At 53.4% G+C, this 26,738-nt stretch overlaps 1 protein-coding gene across 2 annotated transcripts; it reads right to left on the reverse strand.

Annotated features, from left to right (window-relative positions):
• Positions 1 to 1,563: 1,563 nt before the first annotated feature.
• Positions 1,564 to 25,299, reverse strand: TTC22 (tetratricopeptide repeat domain 22). Of its 2 annotated transcripts, none has more exons than XM_075998587.1 (7): positions 24,570 to 25,299; positions 11,962 to 12,017; positions 11,636 to 11,751; positions 10,798 to 10,916; positions 9,832 to 9,993; positions 8,752 to 8,904; positions 1,564 to 1,649 (listed from the first exon to the last, which is right to left on the reverse strand). In XM_075998587.1, the coding sequence occupies exons 1-7, from the start codon at positions 25,134 to 25,136 to the stop codon at positions 1,581 to 1,583; spliced, it is 1,242 nt and encodes a 413-aa protein (XP_075854702.1). In that variant the 5' UTR covers positions 25,137 to 25,299; the 3' UTR covers positions 1,564 to 1,580. The 2 variants fall into 2 exon arrangements, with proteins under 2 accessions (XP_075854702.1, XP_012605137.1); XM_012749683.2 differs by lacking the exon at positions 1,564 to 1,649 and adding an exon at positions 6,427 to 8,204.
• Positions 25,300 to 26,738: the final 1,439 nt, after the last annotated feature.

Here is a 26,738-nt window from a genome sequence, read left to right on the forward strand (position 1 = left end):
GTCCTTTGCACCCTGAGGTGTTAATTATTTCTCAATTAGCAGTCCCCAGGCTATACAGCATAGTGGTGTGGAGAGGCCTAATGACTTGCTGTGTTTATACACCCCCACATCTTCAGAGCACTTTACCAGTGGTAACTAATTAATGCTCACGACCCCCTTGGGAGGCAGGCCAAGAATGCTGCATTTTACTGTGAGTTTGCAGGAGGCTCTGCAGCCGGGAGCTGTTGCAAAGCTTGGTCAAGATGGCCACAGGCAGAGTAGATTTGCTCCACACTGAGGAAGCCCACTGTAGGAGAGACCCAGAATCTAGGCCTGTCACTGCTAGCAACTTCCTGCGTGACATGTCAATCAATCAATTGATCAGTGATTTGTTGGATGACTTGATGTACAGAGCTCATTCATGGTTAAAGCCCCACGATCCTCCTTCAAAAAACTCCACACAGAAAAAATTCATCGATTCACTTATTTATTAGTTTGTTATCAAAAAGAAAGAAAAGGACTCCCCATTTGCCTTGGTGCCCCACAACCCTGGGGACACGCCAGGCACTTAGTAGTTGCCACTGGCCACTGGCCAGGCTAGGATCCCCTTGAGGGCAGGCACAGGTCTTGCTTTTTTGTATATCCTTAGCCTTGAACAGAGGGCCTGGCCCAGTGTTGGGGCTCAGCAAAGGGTTTTGCTTTTTTGTTTGTTGTTTTTTAATTTAATTTAGTTTTTTAGAGACAGGGTCTTGCTCTGTCACCCAGGCTGGAGTGGCATGATCATAGCTTACTGCAGCCTTGAACTCCTGGACTCAAGTGATCCCCCTACCTCAGAACCGCCAGGCAGTGGTTGGAATGTGGCCTGGAGACCATAGTTTGCCAACTCCTGGCCTAGATCATTGCTTGGCACATCATAAACATTCAACAAATATTTACTGAATGAATTAATTGTGAATAAACAAATGAATGAGCACAGATACCTGGTACAGTGCTTGGTACACAGCTGTACTCAATAAATACATATTCCTTCCTATTATACATTTAATAAATATGACAAGATAGGCTGTGATGTATTGTATTAGAGGTAAGGAAAGTGCTGTGGGAGTATTGAGGTGGTGGATTCTTCATTTTGGGATGAGGGAGGACTTCAAGTATGTCTATATTAGAGTTCCCCCGAGAAACAGAACCAATCGGATGTATGTGTATAAATAGAGAGAAAGATTTATTTTAAGCAATAGGCTCATTTGATTATGGAGGCTGGCAAGCCCCAAATTTTCAGAGTGGGCCAGCAGTCTGGAGACCCAGGGAAGAACCAATGTTGCAGTTCAAGTTCAAATTCCCTCGTGCTCAAGGGAGGTCAGTCTTTGTTCTATTCAGGCCTTCACCTGTTTGGATGAGGCCCACCCACCCACATCAGAGAGGGCAATCTGTTTTACTTGAAGTGACAGAAACATCCAGAATAATGTTTAACCACGTGTCTGGGCGCTGTGGGTGGCTTTCTTAGTCTGTGCTGCTATAACAAAATACCTGAGACTGGGTAATTTATAAAAAAGTGAAATTTATTTCTTATAGTTCTGGAGGCTGAGAAGTCCAAGATCAAGTCACCAGCATTTGTTGGCTGGTGAAGGCTGCTCTCTGCTTCCAAGATGGAACCTTCCTGCTGCATCCTTCTATGGTGGAAGGAGACAAAAAGGGATGAAAATGCTGTGTCCTCACAAGGCAGAAGAGGTGGAAGGGCAAAAAGGCCAGGCAGCTCTCTGAAGCCTCTTTTATCAGGGCACTAATCCATTCCTCAGGGCAGAGACCTCATGACCTAATCACTTCCCCAAAGGCCCCACCTCTTAATACCATCACCTTGGGGTTTAAGTTCTACCATGTGAATTTTGGAGGGAACCTATATCATTCAAGCCATAGCAGTGGTCCAGCTAGCTATGTTGACACATGAAATTAACTATTAATATCACAGTGTGCAGTAAAGCTGCTTCCCCCAGAAGCAGACCCTGAGTGAAGGATTCAAGGTCAAGCAGTGCATTTAGTAGTGATCCCAGAAGCACTGGTAGGGGAGTAGGAAAGTAAGACAAGGAAGGGAGGGAAATGAATACAGGGTGTGATAATGAGCATGTTTCTCTGGAAACCTCTGGAAGACAGTGCACAACTGCTTCAGAATTGTCCTACTCCCAGGGCTTAGGAGTCTGGGGCATTTATCCTCCAATATCCATTCACTGTTGGTCGAAGCCTGCTCCCAGGGTCATCGCCTACCTAGTCTGCCATGAGTTGGGGCCAAGAGGGAGCCCTCAGGTTGAGAGTGGCAGTTGCTTGTGGCAGGATGAAGGGCAGGTATCTGGTGGGTCAGGGCAGAGGGGATATGGGCTGGCCTTGCAGGATAAACCTCCATCTTGTTTAAGACACTGTTTGTCAGGTCTTTGTGATGGCTAAGCCTAGTTCTAACTGGGACAGTGACTAATAGCAGTGTCAGCAGAGAGGCAGCAAGAATTTTCTTTCCCTTGTGCCTAGTTGGAAAACTCTCTGGGAAGGATTTTGATTGGCTCAACTTGGGTCACATGGGTGCCCTTGAGGTTGGGGGGTGGGGTATTATGATTGGCAACCTCCACCACCACTCATAGGGGAGGAACAATGAGTAGCCCAAGTAGGGGCTGCTACTCCCAGCAGGGAGGGGCACTGGGCAGATGAAACAATAGATCTCCACCACAGTAGGAGTTCTTTTGTTTGTTTTATTTTGTGGGTGACAAATAAAATTCACAGAGGAGCTGCAGTTTAATGAAACAATTTACATGCCACAATAGAATGAGTCTCACTGCAGAGCTATTGACTGGTTTGGAAACATAGACATGAAAAATCCATCCAAATTTTATGTGCTCAGTTTATAGAGCAACAGATGCAATAGAAGAGAAAGTAATCTAAACCCCAAATAGTTAACTAGCCATTCAATAGTACTAAAGACCTGCCTGTGATTCAATACAGTGTGAAGGGACCTCGGAAAAGTTACTTAATCTGTTCAAGACTCAGTTTCCTCATCTGTAAAATGGGAATGACATTGATGCATAAACTCATGGGCTTTGAGGATTAAATGGGGTAAGATGTGTGAAACACGCACACAGTGACTCGCCATGGCAATTCTCAGTAAATAGCTGTGATGGTAATGATAATGACATTGATTATTTTATGACCTCCCTGTGGGAGCCTTCCCTGTTCAGGCAAATTGTCCTTCTGGGGCCACCCTCTTACCAAGAACATCCCCTTCCTTTTCTCCTCATCTAAAAATTAGGGGGTTGCATTGCAACCAGACCTGGGAGGTAGGAAAGGTGCTCCAGGTAGGTGGATCAGAGTGAGCAGAGGCAAGGAGGGGGGAAGTAAGGGCAGGTGTGCAGCCAGGGTGCATGCAGACTGGAGCAGGGGGGAGAAGGGAGCCGCTGTGCTTCTAACCCCATCAGCAAGCCCAGGGTGTGACTTCAGCCCCAGGAGCTGGGGAAGCTGGGGAGCGTTTCTCGCTGGAAGCATGCCTGCAATGCCAGGGATCTGTTTCCATCTGCTCATTTTACTGCTGAGTTGTAAAGTGCTAAATGGCATTATCCTCCCTTTCCTTAAACAAGAAAAAAAGTTAACAGCCTGAGAAAAGGAGATATTTCACTTCATTTGGCATCCAGCCACCATCATCCACACAGGGTGCTCCCTTGGGGTCCGATTAAGAATGGGAAGAAGCCCTGTTCTGTTCTGCTTGCAGCTGCTAGCACCCACTCTGTGTGGGCTCCAGGCTGGGTGGCCATGTCAGAGCTCAGCCTGGCTGCTGGCAGAGTAGCCAGCCACCCTCTGATCAGCTCAAACACTGTCATGGGTGCCATAACATAAAGACAGAACAAGGGCTGGAGGAGAGTAACTTGTTCAAGGTCACTCTGCTTACTAGGGTCTGTTCTGTATGGCCCCAGAAGGTGAACTTGAATCAAGGAAAGAAATTACGGAAAAGAAGATTTGAACTCAATAGACAAACTCAGAAGACAGACCTGTTGAAAAATCGATTGATTCCTTTGTGAGGTAGTAGACTATCTGTCTGCCAGAGGCATGCAAGTGTTTAGTCCTTCCTTTCAAAGTACTTACTATAGAGAGGAGTTCTGCTCTAGATGGGGAGGTTAGAAGAGGTAATGACTAAGGTTCTTTCCAACTCTGGGATTCTAGAAACCTATAACTGAGAAATCTAACCCATTTTCATGATCTTTAACATGCCTTGCTCATGCTGTCTAAACGGGAGTTTCTGGCTGCCTGCTGGTGGCAGACACAGAGGAAGGGGTGGGCAGGCAGCACAAGGTGTGATTCATCTTCATTACTCTGATTATGGGGTCATTAAGGCTTTCACTCTGTAGTGCTCCCCCGAGGAACTCCTGCTGCTTCTGCTGCATGGCAGTTGTCCTCCCAGCTGCCCGGTGGGCAGGAGTGTCCCACAAGGCCCAAAGCTGTAATTAAAGATCACCCCTCCATTTGTCTCCCTCTACCAGCTGGAGCCATAGTCCCAGGGGACTGCCAGGCTTAGCCTTAGCAGTGGTTTGCTGAAGAGGGGCAGCCAAGGACCAGGTTCCAAGGCCCAGGGACAGCCATGCTCTCTTCTCCATTGGGTTGTGTAAAGGCCACTAACCCAGGATGAGTATGGTTGGGGTGGAGGGACAGGGATAGTCAGCTCTGCCAGCTAAAACATTCAGTAGCTTCCTATAGGTCTTCCAAAGTCCCCACCGTGGCCCAGAGGGCCTGGCATAACCTGCTCTGCATGGTCTAGACTGTGAGCTCCCTGAGGGCAAGGACAGGGTCTGTTTTCTTCCCCACTATAGCCCCAGAGCTTGCCTCTATGCTTGGCACTTGGCCAGTACTTGGTAAATACTTGTTGAGTGAATGAATGGAAGACCCATGGTCCTCCTGGATTTGACAGAAGTGAACTTGATAAGCAGATATCCCTGAAAGGGCAGAGAGCACTGGACCATGAGTCGGGAAGTATGAGCTTGACCTTGGACAAATCCCTGCTCTTTGGGCCACAGTTTCCCAGTCTCAGAATTGGGGAATTGGCATAAGTCTGGACAGGAGGTAGAAAGAAAGACCAGTTTTCTGGCTGAGCTTCAGACCTCAAGGGTCCTTGGGACCTGGTAATGGAGTCAGTCACCTGTTTGGGAGTGAGGTGCCACATCACTACTGTGAGTTTACTCAGTTTTACCACCCAAACTAAGCCTGTCTTGTGTGCCAAGCTCAGTGCAGGGCCATGGGGCTGAGTCAGATGTAGTTCCTGCTATGGAGAACCCAGGGTTGATTGGGGGAACAGAATGCAGGCATAACTGTGATCCAAGAGAAGGAATTGAATGTGATACAGTGAGACAAAATGCCCCGAGAGCTCTCTGTGCTTAAAAGGGGGTGATTAATGAGCAGTGGGAGGATCTGGCAAGACTTCATGGAGGAGGTGCCTTGAGCTGAGGACTTGGGTAGAAATGACAGGAAAAAGGCTAGCAGAGGAACAGGATGCCCAAAGGCACAGAGGGGAGGCAGTTTGGGAGAGATATGGGAGTAAAGTTGGTGTTCACAGGGCTCCAGGGAGGCCCAACTCCAGCTGGAAGATGACACAGCTCCTAAGGACAGTGTTCCAGGAGGCAGCAGGAATGGGCCACCCTGGCTCAAATCCTGACTCTCCATATATCTGCAACCTCGTTCTGTGTCTCACTTTCTTCATCTGTGAAATGAGGATTCTAATAGCACCCAGGCTCCAGGACTACTGAGCAATGCCTAGCACATAGTAGACCTTCTGGGAAATGGGCTTTCCGATCTCTTTTTGGCTTTTTGTTAATATGCACATACCCCTGAGAGAAGCTATAGTGGGTGTTTGCTAACCATTTACATGATTAGTGTGAATGACATTATTGGAAAGAGAGTTTATTGAAAAGGTTATCACAGGAGGAGGAGGTAATGGAGGGCAAAATGCATGACTTTGGGGACAGGAAAGGCAAGGAAAGAAACAAACCAGTTGAGAAGCCTGGGGAAAAAGACAAACTTCCCCAGCTTCTAAGTTTTGCCAGCAATCTGCCTTATGTTCAGTTTGTCTCTTTAGGGAAGAAGAAAGAGAGGGGTTCCCATCCTAGGGAAGGTCATAGGTCACAGTCTTGGGTGGAGAAGGAGTGGGGTAGGTGGGGAGAAGTGGACAGGGCTGTGTGTACAGCCTGCAGTTGAGTCACCTCCTGGCCTCTGTTGTAATGGAGGTGAGAGAAGGAGGGAGGAAGAGAATGTCACCTTCCAAAGTGGTGAGCCAGGAAGAGCCCTGAGGTGGAATTCAGGGGCCTTAGGGTAGCCTCACTGTCCAGATTCCACAGGTACCTGAAATGCCACCATTAGTGTTAAAGCACTGTCCCAGTGGATATCAGAGTGCCCCAAGTGACACACAAACCTTTAACACATAAACATTCATACTTTCGTGGTGATTGGTTTATTAGTATTTTTCCAAAGATGAAAAATGGTGTTTGAGGTACAGAGTGGGGAGGATAGATAGCAAGTGTGGCTTTCGGTGAGCCACTTCCCTTCTATGGCTCTCAGTTCTCCCATCTGCACAACGAGGAGGCTGGAGTGTGTGATCTGTAAGGCATTGCATTTCAGTCTGTTCTCCACCTGTCAGTGGACCGGAGAGATGCAACGCAAAGGTGCAGGCCTGTCCCTGGTAAGGTCTGAGCACCAGGGATATGAGCAAAGCAATGACTATAACTCTTCAAAGAAAGGAAAATATGCAAAAGGTATTACAAACCATGATGGAGAGCTTACTGTTGCAATTGTGTACAACCAGCATTCCTTAAGTCTGGCAAGAACTTAATCTGGAATTTTGGGTTAAATTAGCTCTTGTGTGCCCAGCCATTTCAAGATCTGGTGGCAATCAGAGTCTGAGTCGTTGACCAATTCCAAGAGTGTAAAATTCCAAGATTTTCTTCATTCTCTTGTAGAATGTTCAAGATTGAGAACAGGTGGCACTTCCTAATAGGTAGGGCCCCTGGGTTCTCCTAAGAACAGGGAAGTCAAGTAAAGGTTCTACTGTGCTCTGTTTCAGGGGACTTTGGGAGGCCTTCGCACCAAGGATGAGGCCTGCCGGAAAACAGGCGGAGGGCAGGAAGTGGGCTGCCCAGAGCTCCCAGGCTTAGGCTAGGGCCCTGCCAGTAACTCACGCGCTGTGTGGCCTGGCCCTCTGCTCTAGCCAGGACCCCAGGCCCAGTGCAGTCAGCTTCGGAAAGGGGGCTTTGTTACAGAGTGGGGCTCATGGGACTGCAAAGTCAGGCACTCGGGCCTCAGTGACTAAGCAGGGGACCAAAACACAGCCACGACGGAGGCTACTCTCTTCTGTTTCTCTCAGGAGACTCGCAGACATCTTATTTTCTGCCTGTTTTCAAGATTCTGCAGTTTCCCAGGGACCTCTCCGCTCCGCTCCAGCCTCCGCTGCTCCCCGGAATCAGGCCCGGCTGCCCTCGAGGCCGCTTCCAACGGCCCTGGAGTCTCAACGTTCCGGAATTCACAATTCCCCACAGAAGATCTGATTGGCTCCGTTCTCCCGCCAGCCTATGGCAGGGCGGGCCCGTCGCAAGCGTGCAGATCTAGTCCAATCAGCTGTGGGCGGGGCGGGGTCTCGGAGCGGGCGCTGGCGGCCTCGGGCCTGGACGCGGCGCGCCTCAGAGGGACAGCGCCCGGCGGCCCCGCGGCGCGCCTGCGCCCTCGCCCTCGCGCTCCATGGTCTCGAAGAGCAGCCGCACCAGCGCCGGCCGTCCCTGGGCCACCAAGGCCCGGGCCAGCCCCAGCACCTCGTCCGTGTGGCCGCGCCACACGCGCTGCAGCTCCTGGCGCAGGCGCGCCGCCGGGTACTTGTCCTGTGCGCGGCGCAGCCAGGCGTCCACCTCGCGGCCCAGCTCGCCGTCGCTCAGCTGCGCCTGGCTCCACTGCGCCAGCAGCGCCTCGAGCAGGCAGCCGAAGCCCTCGGTGTGGCTGGAGCCCGCGTCGTCCAGCTCCACGGCGCGCTTGAAGCAGGCCGCCGCGTTGGCCTCCTCGCCCTTGATACGCAGGCACTTGCCACGCAGCAGCTGCAGCTCGGGCAGCGTGGCGCCCAGCTCCGACTCGCCCGCCTTGGCCAGGAACACCAGCGCCTGGTTCAGCGCCGCCTCGTCCACCGCCAGCAGCTCCTGCACCGCGTCCACGCCCATGTAGTAGTAGACCTGGGGAGGGGGCGGCGGGGTGAGCCCTTCCCCGGCTGCCACTGCTCGCGTCATTCCCTCCCCACGCTTGCTTTTGAAAAGATTCCGTTCATTCCCACCCTCCCTCTGTCGACAATTATTAATCACATTTTATTCCTGTCCCTCTTAAAATAAGAGAGTGCTTGGATTCCAGTTCCAGCCCTTCCACACTTAGCCATATAACCTTGTGGGAATCAATCTCTGGGCCTGTTTTCTCATGTAAAATGATAATAGTGTCACCTCTTGGTAATCATTCCCTGAGCACAGATAGAAAGTAGGTATCTTCTAGATAAAGAATGATGGTTCATACTTCCTGAGTGCCTAGAATGAGCCAGGCCCTGTTCTAGACACAGTACACACATCATCTCATTTAATCCTCACCGTGACTGGGGGAGGTGGCTACCATTATTGGGAGGAGGGGGAATGCCCCTTATTCCTCTCTGTGTCCCCAGGGCCCAGGCCCAGCCTGGGAGGGAGTAAAGAGGTTTCTGGTAAGCCACTGACTAACTGAGCCAAGAAGCTGCCTTACCTGGCCGATGTCCAGGTAGGTCTTGAGGCCTGGGCACACCCTGACGACTTCCTCAAGGTCAGCCTTGGCGCAAGCTAGGTGGTTCCTGTCAGGCATGCCCCCGAGCCCCATCTTGGCCCGCTCCAGGTCGTGCAGGTAGGCTCTGACGTGGATCTGCCAACACAGTCAGTGTAGGGAAGGTGATCCAAGCAAGGACCTCTGCCCTAAATAAAGCCAGTCTTTCTCAACACCAACCAGGGAGGCTCAGTGGTGCAGCAGAAAGCCCCTGAAGCTGGGACCCTCGGGTCCTCGGTCCTAGTCCTGTACCAACCCGGGCTAGCCATTCCCCCTTTCTGGGCTTTAGTTCCCGTGTCTGTGCAATGAGGGGGTTGGATGAAACAAGAGCTCCTCATTCATTCACTCATTCATTCTACAAATATGTATTGAGTGCCCAGGAGCTGCCATGGTGACAAGATAGATGAGGTCCCTGCCCTACATTCTAGTAGGGGAAGCAATCACAAACAAGTAAACAGGACCATGTCCCGTGATAAGTGCTGTGACAAAATAAACAGGGCAACAGGATAGACATGATCGGGGAGGGTAACTTTAGACAGGATGGCAGCACCAATTTTGTGAGTGTTTATGTTCTACAAGCAGTTTGGGAAGAATGGCAGGTAGCCCCAACTGACAAGCATCAAATTATAGATGATTCCAGACCCTCGCTTTCCCCACACTTGGAGCACTTAGAAATTCTAGAGGTTCAGGAGGAGGTAAGGGAAGGAGGTCATTGTTGGAGGTATTAGTGTTTATGGCCATGAGCAGGGCATCATGGTGGGGCAGGAGGAGACAAATCTCTGCCTTTGGAGTCAGTTGGGCTTGGGTTTGAATTCCAGTCCTCCCCACTATTAGCCACATGACTTGGAGGAAGTCGCACAACCTCTGTGAACGTCATTTTCTACATTTGAAAAATTAGTACACTAATATTTTCCTTGGGGAATTACCATGATGATTGAGAGAACACATTCTACCAGGACTTAGCACATGGTAGGTGCTTAGTTCATTCATTCTTCATTCATTCAACAATTATTCATCAAGACCCACCTTGGCCCTTGTGCAGTATGCCTGCCAGTTGAGCTCTGGATCTCGTAGGACATCTAGGGCCATGTTACAGGTTCCAATGGCCATATCCTGCTTTCCTAGGAAGTGGAAGATTTTGGCCAGGCGATTCAGGATGGGAGGTTGATCCTTGGCGATCTCGATGGCCTAGGTAAGGGAAGAGGGTAAGAGCAAACCACTGTCTGTTAGCCACACCCACAGGAAGCCTGTCTCTGGTGACATGGATAAAGCCATGTCACCACAGTGCTCTTATTCCCCATAGCTACCCACATCCACCTGTGGGTTCAGTCATATCATGGAACCCAACATTTTGGGGCACAACCCACTGGCACTCCACTTCTGAGAGCCATGGTCCCTGGTCATGTCTGGCAAACCCTTTCCAGTGCCCAGGCAAACCCCTTCTTCCTGGTGTGTGCTCCCTCTCTTCCTGGGGCAGGTGAGAGGAAGGGCCAGAGTGAGTCTCCACCTACTCCATATCTACAAGGTACGGGGTTTCTACCTGGGCCACAGCACTTAAGCCCTCTGTTGTTACTGACTGCAGCCTGGTGACTTAGTTTAGGGTCACAGGGCCTGTGTGCAGAGCAAAAGCATCCTCTTTCCACTGTACCATTGGATGGGGAGGGAGGGAACTCCCTGCAGAGGGAAAGCTATGAACAAAGGCCTTATGGGGAAAAGTCTCAAGGTCTATTTCAAGGCTGGAGAAGTGGGCTTGGGCCAGGTTGGGTATGGGGAAGGTCTTAGCCTTTGGCAAAGGGGAACAGTGACCAGGGGGCACTTTTGTTTTGAATGAAGAGAGGATGGAGAGAAAAGTCTGGAGTAAATGTAATTCTTGGGGTGGAGTGGGGGAATATGGTGGGGGACGGTACCCAGAGATGGTGGGTTCTGGAAGGAGAGGCTGGGGGACTGGGCTCCTTCCCAGCTTGGACAGTGGGTGTGGCGGGGGGCACGTACCTTGCCAAAGCAGTCCAGAGGGTCAGTCCCTGAGTACCCGTAGTCATGGACGCCCAAGGGGGTGGTGGAGAAGGTGTCCTTCCTCTCCAGCAGCATCCCGAGGTAGCACCAGGCCAGAGCTAGGGGTGACGGGTGGGAGAGGGTGTCTAGGAAGCAGCATGGGGGAGGGAAAGGGGAGCCACCAGGACGGAGGGGGCAGCCCCACTCAAGGTGTCAGCCCCATGAAGACAGAGGGGACAGTGGCATGCAATCACTGAGGGCAACCCAGGGACAGAGAGGAACAAAGATGGAGAGAGGGGACGTGTGAGGGGTGGGTGAGCACAATTTGGTGCTTATCCAACCTGTCACCTCGGGCCTCATTTGAGGCGCATAGCTCTCTCCTGATGTCAGCTCTTCACCAGCTCTGGTGGTTTAGTCCCTGTCCTTGCTGTCTGGCTCTCAGAGAGAATGACTGGACTCCTCTCCAACAGACCCGTCATCCCCTCAACCATAAAATGGGGGCGGCAGGTGGAGATGGGGGAAAACTGTCTCTCTCACCCCCAGGTCATGAGCTGCAGACCTGGAAACACGCCACTGTAGTGATTTGTAAATGGTGTGTTCACGCTGGCGAGGTGTGTGGGCTTCTATTTTTTTTCTTTTTATTATTTCAAATTTTCTTTTTCTCTTTATTTTATGTCATTGTGACTGCAAGTGTGGGCTTCTGGAGGTGAACAAATGAGTGTATAAGACAGGGCTAGGGAGAAAGTGCAAGAGGTGGGGACAATGCCAGAGGCAGGTGGGGCTGGGGGTGCAGGGAGAGTGGGCAGAGGCCGCCGCCCACCCATCCTCCGGCCCCTACCTCGGTGCTGAGGGTCCGAGGACTTGAGCACCTGCCGGAGCAGGGCCAGTGTGCGGTTGAAGGCCGGCAGCCTCTTCTGCTCCTCGCTGCCCAACTCCAGGAAGATGCCATCTAGCCTGTGGCCGAGAAGGGGATGTGGCTGGTTGGCGCCCCTCCCAGCTGTCCCCCGGGTGCTGCAAGCCCTGCCCAGGCCCATGGCAGGGAGGGGGCCTTGGGAAGACCTTGCCATGGGATGGGCTCAACCACCTTTGCCCTCGCCCTCCTGCCTGGGTGCCAGGCCACACCTCTGCCCCCATATCCGGAGTCCCCAACCCCCCTGGCCTGACCTGATGAAGAGTGTTGCCATGGTGAAGTACCAGCCCCTCTTCTCCTCCACCGGGATCTAGGGAAGCAGAGAACGGCCCATGCTGCTGTCATTGAGGTACTCGGGCCATTGTTCGTAAGTTCCCACACTTTCCCCAAGTCCCAAGAGGCAGCAAGCACAGTGGGAAGGGCTTTGGCCTTAAACACCCTTGATTATAGTCCCAGCTCTGCCAGTCACTGGCTGGGTGGCCTTGGGCAAGTCACTTCGCTTCACTGACCACAGAGGCTTTGAGAGATGAGCTGTGTGAATGCCCCCAGTGAGGAGCCTGTCACAGGCAGGTGTGTGGTGCATGTCCTCCCTGCCCTCCCAGCCCGCCCCACACTCCACCGCCCCCCTCTCTCCTCCACTGCCCACCCACTTCTCCCCAGGTGCCTTCCCTCAGCCTCCCCCTTCCCAGGGAAGCCCTTTGGGCTTGCCAGGTGCGTCCAGCCCAGCTGAAGCCCAGCACCTCCTGAACTGCCGTCCCATTATTATTCTTGCCACCCTTGCCGTGCATTTGAACTGACTTGGGCTCCAGATAAAATATTTATGCCGTTATTTATGGTACTAGTTGCTCCAGCCTTGGGAAGGAATTTTAATGAAAACCAATAAAACCCCCAGTGCGTGTCAGCAGCTCTGCCTGGGGCTGCGGCCCCTCCCCCTGCGCTCACCTCCTGCTGGGCTGCTGGGAGGCTCCTTTTGCAGCCCCACCCCCACCGTGGAGCCTCAGCTCGGACCCCTCATCCCTCCACTCCACCCCCAGCTGGGGTGAATGAGTTTCTAAGCACCTATGGTGTGCGGCCCTGTGTTGGGTGCCATGGGCATGTGACACCGATTGGGACCTGCACCCTACCCCAAGGGGCTCACAGCCTGGCTGGGGAGACAGACCCACGCATGAGTAATGGGACTTGGCTGAGTGCCCACCGTCTGCCGGGATCCTGACACCCATGTTCTCCCTCTCACAACACACCTGTGAAGTAGTTGTCCTCATTCTACAGAGGAACATATGGAAGCTCAGAGAGGTAAAGTGACTTGCCCGGGGTCACACAGCTTGTGAATGTCAGAGCTGGGATTGGCCATCTTTCGTCAGGCTCCCGCGCTCCCTTCGCCATGCCAGGCTACCAGGGACGATGGTAGGAGGCCGAGCCTGATGGAGGCCGTGAGAGTGATGCAGGCCAAGTGCAGCAGACGGACAGGCCGCTCGCAGCCAGAGGATGTGGATTTTAGGAGGGTCTTGAATCAGCAGTGGCATTTGGAGGCGGGATCCCAGAGGTGTGTGGGAATGGGCAGCTGGTGGACACGGGGCGACGTGTGTGTGGGGGCAGCACACTGGCAGGTTAGGCTGCAGCTACTCTGAGGTGGCCTCGGATGAACTAGGAGGGAGGAGGGAGGGGGCAGACTTTGTGAGCCAGATCCCACTGAGTAGCGTGACTGCCCATGGGGACAGGGGCTCCCCAGCAAGACCACCCAGAGGGGGCCCCACTAATTGCATTTCTCAGTACTCCCCGAGCATCTTCTCTGTGTGGCCCTGGCTGGGCAATGGGGACAGGAGAGGAAAGGCAGGTCCTGCCTGTAGGCCCCCCCCCCCAATCTGGCAGGAAAGCCAGCCCCAAAGTCACAGCTAGAGCAGAAGGAACACCAGGGCCATGGGAGCCCAGAGGAGGCATCCTGCACAACCTGGAGTATCCTTCAGGCCTCCCAGGGGAGGAGTTGGAGCAGGGTCCCCCAGGACACGTAGGACCCGCCCAGGTGGATCAGTGAGAAAGGCATTCTAGGAGGGCAGGATACATGCAGAGGCTCAGAGGAGCCAGCAGGGATCTGCATGCTCCCCCAAGGGCTGGAACCCAGTGGAAAGGGGTGGGGGAGGAGCCAGCAGGGGCACACCAGGAGGGGCCTCTGAGTGCCAGGCTCAGGATTTAGAGCTCACCTGCAGGGCAATGGGGAGCCACAGAGGGAGTTAGAGCTGGGGAGTGCCAAGGTCCAATGTGTGTTTTTACATTCACATCACCTTGAAGGGAAATCCTGTTACTTAGGTGGGAATGTGTATACTGGGGCTCTAGCTGGGAATAAGACTGTCTAGAGAGGACAGAGGCAGGCCCCAAGGGTTAAAGGGCATCCCTGAGAAGTGGGAAACATTTCCCAAAGCAAAAGGTGGGGATAGGATGCTGGAAACCCTTATCTGCTTTACTTACACAGAAACAGGGAAGGAAGAAGGGGACTTGGATTAGCCTACTGTGGGCCCAGCTGGCTAGAGACTTTGACATAATGTCAGAGCCTGACCGTGGGAAGGACCACAGGCATGTGGTGCCCCAGGCTCCCTGGCTCTTGGATGTGTGACCCCATGGCCTCCAGTCCATGCCTGCTTTGTGGCTGGCTATACTGAGTCATGGTGGGGAGAGAGAGCCTGCTCTCCCTTCCGTGCTCCTGAACGGGGGTGTAGCCACAAGCGAGAGCAGGGGTAGCGGCTGTGTGAGGTGGTGGCCCTGGGGGATGAGTCGCTCCTTGAAGGCTATGTCCTTATCTGCAAAGGAGGGTAAGAATTTGAGCCTTTCAGGAGCTGTGAGGGCAGTGCCCAGCCTAGAACAAACGGTTCCCTTTCTCCTGGATTGGGTTAGAGCAGAGGGGGCAGGGTTCACTAGGAGGCTGCTTTGTTCACTGTGGCCTGTGTCAGTGGCCCTGTAGGCGAGAGACGTCCCGCTGCACCTGCTCTCCACTCCCCGCCATGTTCCCAGGACCTCAGGTACCAAGTACCATTCTCCCTCCACAGGTGCCCAGCGTTAGAGAGTAATATGTGGTCCTCAGGGCTTGCCCTGCTTCATAGCGACTCTCCTGTTTGGAGTTCAAGCTGCAAATTAAATTATGTGTTCAAATCACACAGTACGTGGCAGAGCTGTACTCTCTGTCATGCCTTCATGGCCCTATCCCCACGTCTTATTCACGACACTTAGTTATCTTGATCAACCTTCCTATGTACCTGAAGACACTGAGACCAGAGAGGTGAAATGACGTAGGGTTCCACACTAGTTAGCATCAGGGCTTTAACCCTCATTGTTCAATATTCTTGAGTAATTCAAGAGCCTGGTTATGGTTTTCACTAAGGAAACAATACCGCCACCTGGTGGCAGTATACCCGAATTGCAGGGGCAATTCCTAAATGTTAACTCCTGAACTTTGAAGACTAAAATTGGTTTTCAAAAAAGTAGCTAGCTGAGTGACATCTGTGTGACTAATCCCTCATCAGATTCCACTTCAGAGTGACATTTTCAGGAGGGACTGTGCGATTGCAGCAAGGTTAGTGGATAGGGAATGGAGCTAATGAGACACAGATCTAGTCCGAGGCCTCATTGTGCTGGGCTTTCCTCTATCCCTGTGACGAATCAGCACTGGCTGCTCACTCTTCTGTGCAATTCTGGCCCTAAAATGGGCTGTCTCTTTAAAAATCCTTCTGGTTGTAACTGAAGCAGCAGCCGGAGCTGTTACCAGGGGCAACCTGGCAAGCCACAGAGCGTTAAATTAAATTAAACAGGCCTCTGACTGTCCCCTCCCCTCCTGGAGAAGGGGGGCTGTTCCACTCTCTCCTGGAGAATAAAGTTGCTGTGAAACCTCTTACGCTGCGAGGAATTCAGTTTCAGAGTTTACGACTCCCAGAGGCCAGTTGTTTGGAGGCAGTCTGGGAGGAGGTTCAAAGGACTTCTGCCAGAAGAGGAGTATTTACCGAGGACCTGCCCGGGGTGGGCTCTGGGCAGGGCATCCCCTCTTTCTCTTGTTTAATCCTCAGCACAGGCTCATGAGCTGGGAATTCTGTGGTCTAGGAGAGGGGCCGGCCGGCATGTGGGTCTGGGGTTTGAGCTGGAGGGGCTTACGCTAGGCTGCTGTTCTGTGGCAGGTTTGTGGAGAGAACTGGGCAAGGCTGGCCCCAAGGTAAAACCCAAAGGCCCTGGACCTGGCTGAAGGGGAGACGGAGGGACAGACCTCAGGAGAGGGCTTCTCAGAACATTTCCCAGCTCTCTGAGGCCCCCGCTCCTATTTTCCTCATTTTAGAATTGGGGAAACTGAGGCTGAAACATGCAGAGACTTGCCTACTTAAGCTCATATTTCAGGGCACGTTTTCCTGACTTCAGGTTCTTGTTTTCCCACATCTGGCTGCAAGGGGCTAGTGTTTGTATAGCATGTGCCATTTACAAAGTGCCTCCACACAGATTCCATCCGGTCCTCAGAACATGCTACATGGACGTGGAGGGGGCATCGTTACCCCCTTCGTACAGATGGGAAGACGGAGGCAAGAGAGGTCCTCAAAGTCACAAGGCCAGTGTGAAAGCCTGGACGGAAACCCAGAGGCAGTGCTCTTTTTGCTATACTAATAACAGCAACCTTTATGGAGCACTTACTAGGCACCAGGCCCTTCATTTGTATGTGTTAACCCATTGGACTCTCTCGAGGGTTACCTACAAGGTAGGGACCTTGATTATTCTCCTGGCTCTAGAAGAGGCAACTGTGGTGCAGAGTGGTTAGATACTATGCCCAGTGGCACAGACAGAAGGCAGGAGGGCTGGGAACCAGCGGCGTACATCCAGAGTCCCTGCATCCGACAACCCTAGACCAGTGGTCCTCAAAGTGTGGCCCCCAGGCCAGCAGCGTCTGCATCACCTGGGAATTGAATAGACATGCAAATTCTTGACCCACTAAGTCTAAAACTCTGGGCGTGGGGGCCCTGCAACCTGTGTTTTGGCGGCCCTGTTAAGCATGCTGAAGTTGGAGAGCCACTGCACTACCCCACCGCTGTGCTGCACTGCGGAGAGTGGGATAAAACCCGGCCAGCAGATGTGTCTCTTTTCTAGTGAGTAAAAGGATCAGAAGTTGCAATCCTCAGGGCAGCTTGAAGGTCCAAGCTCCTACCACCGCATGGGTAAGCGACAAAGGTCGGTGACCTGGCAGAACCTGCTGGAAACAGAGTTCGGATGAGCCACCGCAGGAGCAGGTCAGTTTAACTCGGGTGGGTACAAGGATGGATCTTAAGCAGTCCATTTACTTCAAAAGGTGGCCCCAGAAGAAGGAAATGTTGGGGAGCTTGGCTATTCTAAGGGATTCCAACAGAAGATCTTTTACTAAACCAATGGCTTGCAAATCTATATGCACTGAATAGGCCATACAGAGCCCTTGTTGGTTCATAAGGAAAATATTTGCCTTGCAGTTTGGACTTTGCCCAGGATGACAGGTTGTCTGCATTGCAGAGTTAGTTCCTGACAGCTGAGTAATTCTCTTTCGGGAGAGGAGGGATGACAGGAAAGAGAGTGAACTTTTCTCTAGTGTCACTTAGTGCGTGGAGGCACGGGCTGCTCACGGCAGCCTTGGAAGGTGTAACATGTCCTCTCCCTTTTACAGACAAGGAAACAGAGACTAAGAGAAAGGCCACCGGGCCAGCCCCACAACCCCGGGCGGAAGTGCCAGGATTCAGGTTCAGATCTGCCTCCCTCCAATGACCCTGGTCTTCCCACCTCATCAGCCAGCAGGCTGACGCTGCAGAAAGGAAAGTCACAAGGTGGCGGGCCTCAGGACCACGTCCTTCCTGCACAACTGGAAAGTCCTCTGTGACTGCACGGAAGAGCCTCTCTGCTCCTGCGCATGGAGCCCCGCCCTGCCCCAGCTGGCCCCGGGGCTGCCCGTGGGGGCATGAGATACAGGCGGGGAGGGGCTTTCTCCTCCCCACGCCCCGCTCCCATGCTCCTGCCTTGTAGGCGTGGGGAGTAAACAGAGGCATAGCATTGGGGTTCCACCCCCTTGCCACTCACTCCCCCAGGGGTCCAGAGAAGCCGCTGGTTCAGCCCACATCACAAGCGTGTTGGCCAGGGTGGTAGATGTGCCCAGGCAGAGGGAATTTGAGGTTGGGCGCTATGCCATGGAAGTAAACATTTGGTTCCCTGAATTTTAAGCTTTGAGCAGATCAACAGCAGCTCCCTATTGCTGCCACCTCCTTTCTGGTCTTGGGGCTGTTGTGCAAACGCTGGCCCTGTGGATCGATTTTGCTCTGCACTGTCCCCAGACTTGCTGGCCTGCATCGAGCCACTTCTTTATTCATTGTCCCCAGTGAAAGGGCCACCCCCTGTCTGGTCTGGTCTAGCAACGGTGGCAGCCGCGTGGGTCTGCAGAAGTCTCTCGCCCTCTGTAGTAATAATAACAGTGATGCCCGAACTGTCTCAGCTCCTACCAGGGTCTGTGCTGTGCTGCATCCTTAATGTCATCTTTTCTCCTGGAAGAGGCGCTTGGGCCAGACAATGCTAAAAGCAGCTTTGGCTTTGGGGTTCTGTATCTATGAGGAGGGAGAGAGCCAGCTCTCAAACTCACCAGGTAAGTGGGAAGAGAACCAGCAGAAGACTCAGAAGGTACTGACATACAAAGGTGAGTGAACCAAGGCCACAGAAGGCTGGAGGCAGAGCCCCAGGAAAGCTGTCCCCCAGCCTGGGCTTTGGTGTCCCACAGACCTGAGTTCACTTCCTGCTAGTCACTCACATATGTGTGCCATTGGGCAAGTCACTACACTTCTCTGAGCCGCAGTTTGCTCATCCGTAGAATGGGGTTAATAACACTTTGGATTTCCCAGCATTTCTATGAAGATCAAATGAGATAATTTGTGAAAAGCACATATATCCACAGTGCCTGGCTCACCATCGAGCTCCATCCACCTCCTCTTCTGGCTGAACCAAATCAGACCACTGAGAACTGTAGAGTTGTGTGTGAGTGTGTGTGCATGCATGCATGTGCACGCCAGGGATGTTGGGATTGCTGACCAACAGCACCCTCTTGGCTCTTCCTGCCAGGTCCCCACTCTGCTAGGTACACGGACAGACTGGAATGCCCACACCTTTGTTTGTGAAGCTGGTCTGCCAGCACCGCCTCCCTCCCCACCCACCCCAGATGGCCAGTGATATCTGGACAGCCCCATGTGCCCCAGGTCAACCTGGGCAAGTCCCTTCTCCTCCCTGAGCCTGTTATGCCCTGTGTACAAGGAGGACTTTAATTCCAACTGGCAGCATGTCCGTGAGGCTTGAATAAAAGCCAGATGCACTAAGGAAGGTGTGCCTGGTCCACAGACACCATGGCAGGGGTGGTTCTTGTCATCACCTGGGGCCTGGCCTGGGCATGAGCAAGGGTGAGAGACATGCATGTGTGTATGTGTGTGAGTGTACATGTGTGTGCATGTGCATGTGTGTGTTAAGATGCCAATATTTTGGGATAAGGAGGAGAATATTAAATAACTGAGTTGGCTTGAGACTGGGTTTTTTGTTTTTTTTTGTTTTTTTTTTTTTTTTAGAGAAATACAGGTTCAAGTTGCCTCATTTTAAAAGACAATAGGAATTTTAAGACTTAAAATTCAATTATTCAACTAAATTAAATTTGAACAACTGTCTCAAACTCCTCTTTGGTGTTCAGCCCTATGGTAGATACTCGGGGTGGGTGGTGGGAGGGGACAGAGAGAGGCCCAGGACAGAGGGCTCACAGGCTAGGGGGCAAGACAGAAATCACTGGGAGATAAGCTGGACCAGGGTGGGCAGGGAGCAGGACTGGGCACGACCTAACATGCCACTGGCCTGGCACTGTGCATGCTCTCTCAGTCCTCACAGCAACCCTGTAAGATCAATGTCAGAATCCCATTTTACAGATGAGGAGACTGAGGCTCAGTAGAGTCAAGTGACCTGCCTGCAGCCCCCTGGTGATGGAGGCAGGATTTTAACCTGGTCTAACTCCAAAGCTTACGCTCTTAGTACCCACCAAAACTTGAGATTTGCCACCAAGAACCCATACGCACGTATGTAGGGGTGATGGGAGGAGGGCAGGAATGATAAGAGCAATCTGCTTCTTCGTATTTTTTGTAATTTTCAAAAGAGAAATGGGCGGGAATGAAGAGCAAAGAAAGGAAGTCACAGAGACTCGCATACTCACACACACACACTCTGCTGATTTTTAGATCATGGGCTGAATTATTAACTTTTATGATGTTTTCTTTTGCAATTTAGGTTAGCCGAGCAGCTGTTTGTGGTTCCTCAGCAGCTCTTTATCCTTCCAGCTCCCCGGGCTCTTCCCCACCTGGGACAGTCCCCGCCCCAGCAGGATGGCCAATCTTTTGCTGTGGCAGCGCAGGCTGGCTCAGACCGGTGCTGCCCACCACAGCCGTGCTCCCGTGGGTGGCGACCTCTCAGCTGGGGGTCCCAGCTCCTGCTTCCCCAGCCTGATCTGACTTTGCCTTCTGCCTTCATCCTCCCTCACGTCCTGGCACGTGGCGACCCACCCACCCCCTTTGCTGGACACCACCTTAGAGTTCCAGGAGGCTGCCTGCAAGGGTCTCCCTTCACCACCCCGCCACCTGCATGACACTCACCACCCGCTACTTCTCTGACCTGCCCAGAAAGAGCAACGGCTCCGCAGTCAGGCGAAGTGGCGTGGATCCAGCTGCCACTTACTAGCTTTACGGCTAGGTCACATTACTGAGCGTTGCTCTGCCTCAGTTCCCACATCTGTAAATTGGCATCAAAGGGTTCGTGTCTTGTGAGGACTCAGACGAAGCCTGGAGGGCGCCTAGGGCAGGCAGTCTTTGACATTACTGTGTCCAGTGGTGTGAAGGAAGGGTTGGAGGAGGAGATGCCGTTGCAGCTGGTTTTGGCGGGTGGGGTTTGCTTTCTAGGCAGCGGGAACAGCAGCTACCTAGGGAGGTGTGAATGAGCGCAGCGTGTCTGGAGAACTGCAAGCAGCTGCTGTGGTGCGAGGCTCAAGACAAGGAAGAGGAAATGTGGTGCAAGAGGAAGGTGGGAACCGATTTCAGAGATAGTATGAGCAACTCTTTAGGGCCTCATGTGCTTTTTCCCATGAGCTTTGGGCTTCCCTCCTTCCAGGCCTCACCTCTGCTCCAGTTCAGCTGTCACTAAAGCCCCATGCTCTGTAGATTCCACCACAGGGCCTTTGCACACGCCACACCCACACCATCCCTCATTCCTGCCAGTGCACTCCTGCCTCTTCCACAGCCTCCCCCAGTCTCTCCTGCTGAAGGGCAGTTGTCCCTCTCTGACTCAGTCACTGCCACTCTGTCATAGGACCAGGACTTTGCAGGTCACTGCTGACACCAACATTTAGCCTCCATGTCCCAAAAGCATACTCTCTTGTCAGCCTCTGGGGCCCTGATTTTGGTTCAGGAAATGTGGTCTCTGGGTGTACAGTACTTAGAGATGACACAGGCCTGCCTAGGCCTGTGATGAATGCCTGTGACCTCAGCCAGTTGTAGACACATCTCTGGTTTATCTCTCTGTCTCCCGCTCCCAGAGGAGGGGCTCCGGTAAGACTAGCTAGTGAGGGAACTAATGTTCGTTTCTTCCCTTGTTCAAGACAAGGATTTCTTAAAGACATGGCTTGGCACACAGCAGGTGCTCCATAAATGTTAAGATGCTCAGTAAATGCCTCTCAGACATGCCCAGAGGTTAGCCATTTATGGGCACTTTTACCCCATAATTCAGTTGGATAATCACAGTAAGCCTCAGGCAGAGATCACAACTGATGAATGTTTATGAAGCAGACACTCAGGCCAGAGGTGACAAGTGACTTGCCCAAAGCCACACAGCAAAATGATAACAGCTGGGTGCTCAAGCCCTAGCCTCCTGACTACAGTGAAATCATCATCGTCGCCATCCTGACTGCAACTATTTCTCGAGCACCTACTCTGTGCCAGGCACTTATAGGCAGAGTTTCATCTAGTGGTAAGTGGGGACTGCAAATCCCCCACTCTCTCCTGGCGTTGGTGTGTGTGGCTGGCCACAGCTGCCCTGTGCAGAAGTGAGGAGTGGCCACTGGGCCAGGCCCCAGGACACAGCCAGAGCCTGGCAGCCATGTCCCCCTGAAGCAGTGGGCTCCCTCCCTGGGGCGCTGGGCACCCTGCTTAAAGCTCTCTCACCTGGTGTTCACTCACTGGGCAGTCCCTGCTGTGGCCGTGTTGACTGGTGGCAGGGAGGGAGGAGCCAGCCTCTGATAGTTACCCCTAATCTGTGCCTCCCTGCTCAACTGCTCACCTCCCCCAGGAAGCCTTCCCAGTTAATGTCCCCTTGAGAGCAGGAAAGGACCTCAGAGACCATTCAGTCCCTGCTTCCTACGCCCATTTCACAGATGGGGAAACTGCAGCCCAGAGAGGAGAAGGCCTCACTGTGGGCAGTGTTGCTACTGATACAACAACCTAGGCTTCCTGGGTCCTAGCCCAGGGCTTTTCAGGCCCCACTCTGCTGTTGTGACCCGCTGCTGTGACCACATTCGACACGTACATGCTGGCCGTGCCTTCCATGAGTGTAGTCTGGAATTCAGGGCCACAGGCTCAGGAATTAAAACAGGAGACCTGGGTCCCCGTTGGCTCCATGCAATCAACGGTCCCATCTACACCCATCTTGGGGGCAGAGGAGGCTCTCCCAGCTGTGGCTCCCCCCTCCCAGATTAGGGTCATCTGTGACCCTGTTCATCCTGTGCAGGCTCTTTCTAGGTGTGTTGCAAGTAGCAACTCTTAATTATGACGTCAACCAAATGAGGGATTATCCATTTTACAGATGAAGAAGGCTGTGGCATACATAGCATTCTTATCCCCATTTTACAGAATAGTAAAGGAAGCTTAGACATGCCAAGCACTGATTCGAGGTGAGAGAGCATGGGGTGGGGGTGGGATTTGGACCTGGACCACCTGACCCAGAGTGTACTCTCTTAACCTCTACTGCGTGCTGTCCGTAAGTCAAGTCCATGCCCTCCGACCTGTACTTCTGAGAGCGTGACCCCACACTTCTTACGGAAGCCATAAGCGTTGGTGGAAAAGGCACTGAGGGCTATGCAGAGGCTTTGGGGATGGAGCTGCATTGCCCATGTGCAAAGGCTTGTTTTATTTAAATACCACAAATCTAAAACATTATAAAACGTCACCATTATTATCAGCTCAACCTTGTCTGCACTGTGCCTTCATGGAAAAGTCATGGTACCCCTCTGAACCGTGGTCTCCTCTTCTGTAAAAGAGGATAATGCCTTCACCTCATTCGTCTGTCATCCACTGCCTAGTGTGGCAGCAGCCTCTGACATGCCCCAGAGGGCCCCACTCCAGGTATTCACGTCCTTGTGTAATCCCCTTTCTTTGAGTGCGGGCTGGACCTAGTGACTTGCTTTTAGTGAACAGAACATAGCAAAAGTGGTGGGATGTCCATGTGGTAAGGAAAAGAGGGAGGCCTCTGGCCGGTAGCCAGTGAGGAACTGAATCCTGCAACAATCCTGCAACAGTGAGTGAGGTTGGAAGCACATCCTCCCCCCGTCAGGCAAGCCTTCAGATGAGACCGCAGCCCAGAGGCTCTGACCTAAACCATGCTCAGACTCCTGACCCACAAAAACTGTGCTTATCATTTTAAACAGCTAAATTCTGGGGGCATCCGTTATGCAGCAATAGATAACTAATACACCCCATATTTGTCTACTTAGTGCCAGGCCCATGCTGCACATACATCCATTCAAGCTACACTTATCGAGTGCCACTGTGTTCTAGGCACTGTGCCAGGTATGGGTTCACAGTAGTAAATCAGATAGGCATTGTTCCTACTCTCAAAGACCTCAAGTTGAGCTGGGGAGACAGACCTGTAAATGGACAGTGTGAGCAAGCAGTGCTGTGGGACCCCAGAGGAGGCATCGACCCAGCCTGGGGAAGTTAGTAGAGGCTTCTTAGAGGAGAGGATTTCTGAGACAGACCTGAGACTGAAGGGAGCCTTCCAGGCAAAGGCGGAGCAGAAGGACACTCCAGGCAGAGGCTGAGAAAGGAACAGGTGAGCTGAAGGAGACCTGGCCTGCTGGGGAATAGGGGAAGTGGACTGTGGCAAAAGGCCGGCTTGGGAGGGAAACAGGCAGAGGAAGGGCAGAGAGGTATGCCCACCAAAGAGCCTAGGATTTATCTGTCAGGCAGGGGAATCACTGGGGGCTTGTTAGCAGCTGGGGCAGCCAGCAAGAGGGAGCAGCACAGCACTGGCAGCAGATTGGAGGGTGAGGCCGCTGGGTCAAGCTGGGGGACAGGGACCCAGGCAGGATGACAGCAGTCACACTGGTGCAGGTAGGAATTATGGAGGCTGGGCTGGCAGAGGAAGGCTGGAGAGGAATGGATGGACCTGAGAGAGAGGAGGAAGTGGAGTGGACAGGATTTGGGATCCGAATGGATGGGGACGAGGGGGAGGAGAGAGAGGAGGTAGAAATGCTGCCCAAGCTTCTGGTGGGATGCCTGATTGTGCCTTTTGCTTAGGCAGGTGTGCACAGGCACAGGCACAGGTACTTGCTGGCAGGAGCAAGGTAAGAGGCGAATTCACCAGCGTGGGTTTTCGGTGTTGTCAAAAGAGAGAAATAGACAGGCAGTCGGCTAGGAAGCGCGTCCAGCCGGTAGCTCAGAGAGAAAAGCTACAGGTGGGTCTGGGACGCGAGGGGCATGCACATAGGGAAGGTACTTCTGAGGACCAGGACTGAGGGAGAGTTGGGGGTGCTGGGGTCTCTGCAGACAGAAAGGACCACGATCACAGCCCTCCCAGCGGGTGGTAGAGGGGCGGGGGCACCCACCTGCTGCCCGTAGCCCAGCGCCTTGTCGTAGAGCGCGATGCCAGCCGCCAGCACCCGCGCGCGCTCCTCCGGGCTGGCGCAGCCCACGTCGAAGCCGTGCGCGTAGCCCTGCTCGGCCAGGCAGCGCGCGGCGCGGAGCTGGGGGTCCGCGGCGGCCTCGGGCTCCGCAGCCAGACCCATGAGGTCCGCCAGCCGCGCGGCGCACGCCTCCTCCTCTTCCTCCTGGCCCAGCCGCCCGTAGACGTGCGCCAGATTGGCCCAGGCGTTGAGGTTGCCGGGGTCCTCGTGGGCCACCTCCAGGAAGCGCTCGCGGGCTTCGTCCAGCTCCTCCAGGTAGAAGGCGAAGGCGCCCAGGAGGTGACGCACGGCGGGGCGCTGCGGGGCAGCCGCCAGCTCGAGCTCCTGCCGAAGGCCCTCCCGCTGCAGCTTCAGGTCCCGGGCGCGCAGCGGGACGGGCGAGCGCGGCTCGAAGTTCAGCTGCATCTCCAGGTGGAAGTGGCCTGGGAGGTAGTCTAGGTCGTCGATGAGGGCGTCCAGGTCGTCGGCCGCGGCCTCCAGCTCCGCCATGGCTACCCCGCTGCTCGCCTGGCCTCGCCCTTGTCCCGGAGGCTACAGAGGGGAGTGGTTGGGGGCGCCCCCCAGAGTGAGCCCTGCGAGGGAGGAGAGGGCCAGCCGCGGAGGCCCAGGGCGCGGCCGCCTCCCGGTCTGTTGGGCTCCGGCTGGTGGGTGGGACGGGGAGCGCCCTGTGGGTGTTTCCGCTTTCGCTGCTCAGCGGCTTTTAGACGCTGACACTGCACAACCAGGTGTGCCAGAAAAACAGGTGCATTGCCAAATTCAGGGCGCGCAAACCCCGGTGCAAGGCAAAAGACATGTTTTTACTCTCTGCTCAGCTGACGAGGAAACTGAGGCTCAGAGGAGGAAAAGGACTTGCCCAGCTCACAGACGGGGCGTGCCCAAGTAGGCCTGGAACCCCAGGTTGCTGAAGCCCCAGCCATTTCTCCATGGCGGTACTCTACCCTCTCTGCCAGAGCTGTCTGAGTTAGCACTGACCCTCCCAGCTGCACAAGCCACCCTTGCTCCTGCCGCTGTCCCGTCCTCGCTGCTGCCCTGTCCCTTCCTCACTGCTGCCCTGTCCTTGCTGCAGTTCTTCAGGGTTCCTCCTCTGAATGGAGCCCGCCACCTCTCTCTGTGGAAAGACTATGGGCTCCATGCGCTGGCCCTTATCCCACTTCTCCACTCCCAGCAATGTATGATCTGTCACCTGCGACATGAGGGTGCCAGTCCTTCCCCCAGGGGCAGGAAGGTGTCACAGGGAAACCTGACAGGTGGCAGCTCTGGGTCAATGCCAGTCCACTCCTCCCCCTGGGTTCCCAGCCTGCGCTCTGCTTCGTGCTCCCGGTTCTGGTTCTTGCACTGGCCAGTGTTCCTCCCAGACTGGAGTGTTCCCGCCTCCTCCCCCACAGCTGGGCTCCCTGCTGTGGCGGCTGCTGGTCCTCTCATGCCTGGGCCTCAGAGCAGGTCTGCATTTGGGAGTCCCTCTCACTCCTCGTCCACCTCCTCCTGGGCTCCTGCCACCTCCGTTGCTTCCTCTTGAAAAATAGACCAGCACTTTCAAAAGAAGAAATATAGCCAATTAATAAATTTGGGGAAATATTTGACTTTAGCAATAAAAAGGTAAATTAAAACAACATTCTTTGAGAAACTGCCATACTGTTTTCCATAGCACCTGGACCATTTGACTTTCCTACCAGCAATGCCCGAAGGTTCTCATTTTTCCACATCCTCACCAATATGTGTTCTTCTCTTTCTTTCTTTCTTTCTTTCTTTCTTTCTTTCTTTCTTTCTTTCTTTCTTTCTTTCTTTCTTTCTTTCTTTCTTTCTTTCTTTCTTTCTTTCTTTCTTTCGTGATAATAGCCATCCTATCGTGTGGGTTTGGCTTTTGCTCTGACTCTGACAAGATGAGTAGGAGTTGGGTGGGGAAAGTAGGTGTGGGGGAAATGTCAGCAGCAGGACAGGTATGAAAGGCCAGAGGTTCACCAATACAGGGTGTGTCCAAGGGACAGAGCAGTCCCATGTGGCTGGAGCTCACAGGACATAGGGCAGAGATGGCAGGAGGTGAGGACTAAAGGCAGCAGCCGTCACAGAGGCCTGACTCCCTGCTGAGAAGCT

Source organism: Microcebus murinus, chromosome 2 (genome assembly GCF_040939455.1).
Source record: "Microcebus murinus isolate Inina chromosome 2, M.murinus_Inina_mat1.0, whole genome shotgun sequence".
Taxonomy (NCBI): domain Eukaryota; kingdom Metazoa; phylum Chordata; class Mammalia; order Primates; family Cheirogaleidae; genus Microcebus; species Microcebus murinus.